The following is a 1,761-nucleotide window of genomic DNA, read 5'->3' as shown; positions in this document are numbered from 1 at the left end:
GGTTTCTTCTGGCAAATGATTGAGAGGCGAGGAATCCATCGGATTTGCAGCCGGCGGCGGTAGACGGAGAATTTGAGGTATGCTAGCTTGGGGAGAAAGAAGAGTTGTTGTTGACGACCTGAGTCTTGATCCAAACTGCGGTCACGCTTTTAAGCCTGGACCTTAACACGCGTTTAGTTAAATTTGCCTTAACTTGCAGGCCTTTTACGGGGCAATTTTTAAAATGACTGAATAATTGATCCAATTTTTCACAAGGGTCTTTTCTATTGGAAGTACTATTTTACCCTTATTATAGTTATTTGCAAGATGTATCTTATATTTTTAAAGATTTATTAATCAGGACCTATATCTATATTTTTCAATTTTTCAAACACTTTTAAATATTCTTTGTATCTTAATTATTCTTTAAAGATCCTAGGCTGACCTTTCTTGGTTATATATCCTGAAATTAATCCTTCTGAAATTTCTTTTTGTATATCTCTATGTTTAGTTATAATATCATTTACCTTTCTTATCTCTTTACTAGTTCCTACATAATCAAATCTTATATTATTCTTACAATTATAATCTATATCTCTATATATTTCTTTAATTTTTTTCTTTGCCGACTGGAAATATATCTTCAGACTTTTCAGCTAATTTGAATAAAATCGAAACATCTTTTTCATCTAAAAATAATATGAGATTATTATCATTATTAGAAGTAGATGTGGATGCTTGTGAATTGTTCATCAGAATAATTAAAGCATAAGCATGTAAAAACAAATAAATAACTTACAGTAATCAAATGGAAGTAAATAGGTTTTCCCTCCAGTATATTCTTATAGATGCTTTGCATGTACTTAATCAATCTTTTGAATCAAGTAAAGTTTTAAATTTTTTTTGAAATCATTTGGATCCACAACTGCTTCCGCAAAAGGCTTTTCAATTAAGGTTGCATTTCTCACTCTAGAGAACTAGCCGTGTTTCCACAGACGCTATCTCACAGTTTCCACAGTCTCTATTTTCACCTCTATCCAAATTTTTTTTAGAATCAAGTTCTTACTTGGAACGAAATTTTAAAAGATAACTTACACACAACGTGCTACAATTTTGTTAGAAAATTGCTTTTTTCCCCCAAATCATTCTTCAAAGACGGGTACTTTGGCATGGCTAATATCCATTTAAAATCAATGTTTTGAAAATCTTTTAAAATCTCTATCTATACTGTCGAGGAATCATGAGAAATTTAACGAAATCCTTTTATGAAAGCTTTGTTGAACATAACAAACTTTACTTTGATATTCATAAACTGAAATTGTACATATTTACAAACTATATTTACATACTTTTGGTACTCACCTTATGAAGTTTAGAACTCCATAAGTGATTACTTTATTACACGCTTCACTATCTTCAAGCTATCTAATATTTTTTTGAATACAAGTGGTGTAAACAGATTACAAAAGATATATCTCTAAGATGTGTTTCCTCCAAGTGTTTAAGAGATAAGTTGTTTCGAGCTTTTTTTTTTCTTCTTCCTCTTTGCCCCTTTTTATAGAAGCCTTTGGAAATCTTATCTTGACGGGTGTTTTCCACCTTTTTTTGTTGGGTAGTTAGACCATTTATTATCTGCAATTATTTCTAACCAAGTGCATGGATCAAAAGATATGGCTAAAGAACTATGCAAATTACTCTGGAACTACAGTGATCACCATTGTGAATACTGTATTGTTGAAGATATGAGTCAAGCATCTCTTAATAGTGAAGAATTCTCTACAG

The 1,761-nt window shown here is 31.1% G+C and overlaps 1 protein-coding gene across 1 annotated transcript in view; it reads right to left on the bottom strand.

The window, feature by feature from the left end:
- LOC111383777 (SKP1-interacting partner 15-like) overlaps positions 1 to 161 on the bottom strand; it is a 2,585-nt gene extending 2,424 nt beyond the window's left edge. The window contains exon 1 of the mRNA XM_023007929.1: positions 16 to 161. Within this exon, the coding sequence (XP_022863697.1) occupies positions 16 to 39 (24 nt within the window). The 5' untranslated portion in view covers positions 40 to 161. The remainder of the gene's footprint in view (positions 1 to 15) is intronic.
- Positions 162 to 1,761: the final 1,600 nt, after the last annotated feature.

The sequence above is a fragment of the Olea europaea genome, unplaced genomic scaffold (assembly GCF_002742605.1).
Source record: "Olea europaea var. sylvestris unplaced genomic scaffold, O_europaea_v1 scaffold2757, whole genome shotgun sequence".
Taxonomy (NCBI): domain Eukaryota; kingdom Viridiplantae; phylum Streptophyta; class Magnoliopsida; order Lamiales; family Oleaceae; genus Olea; species Olea europaea.
Note: the sequence above shows the minus strand (reverse complement) of the source record. Positions and strands in the feature narration are given on the sequence as shown.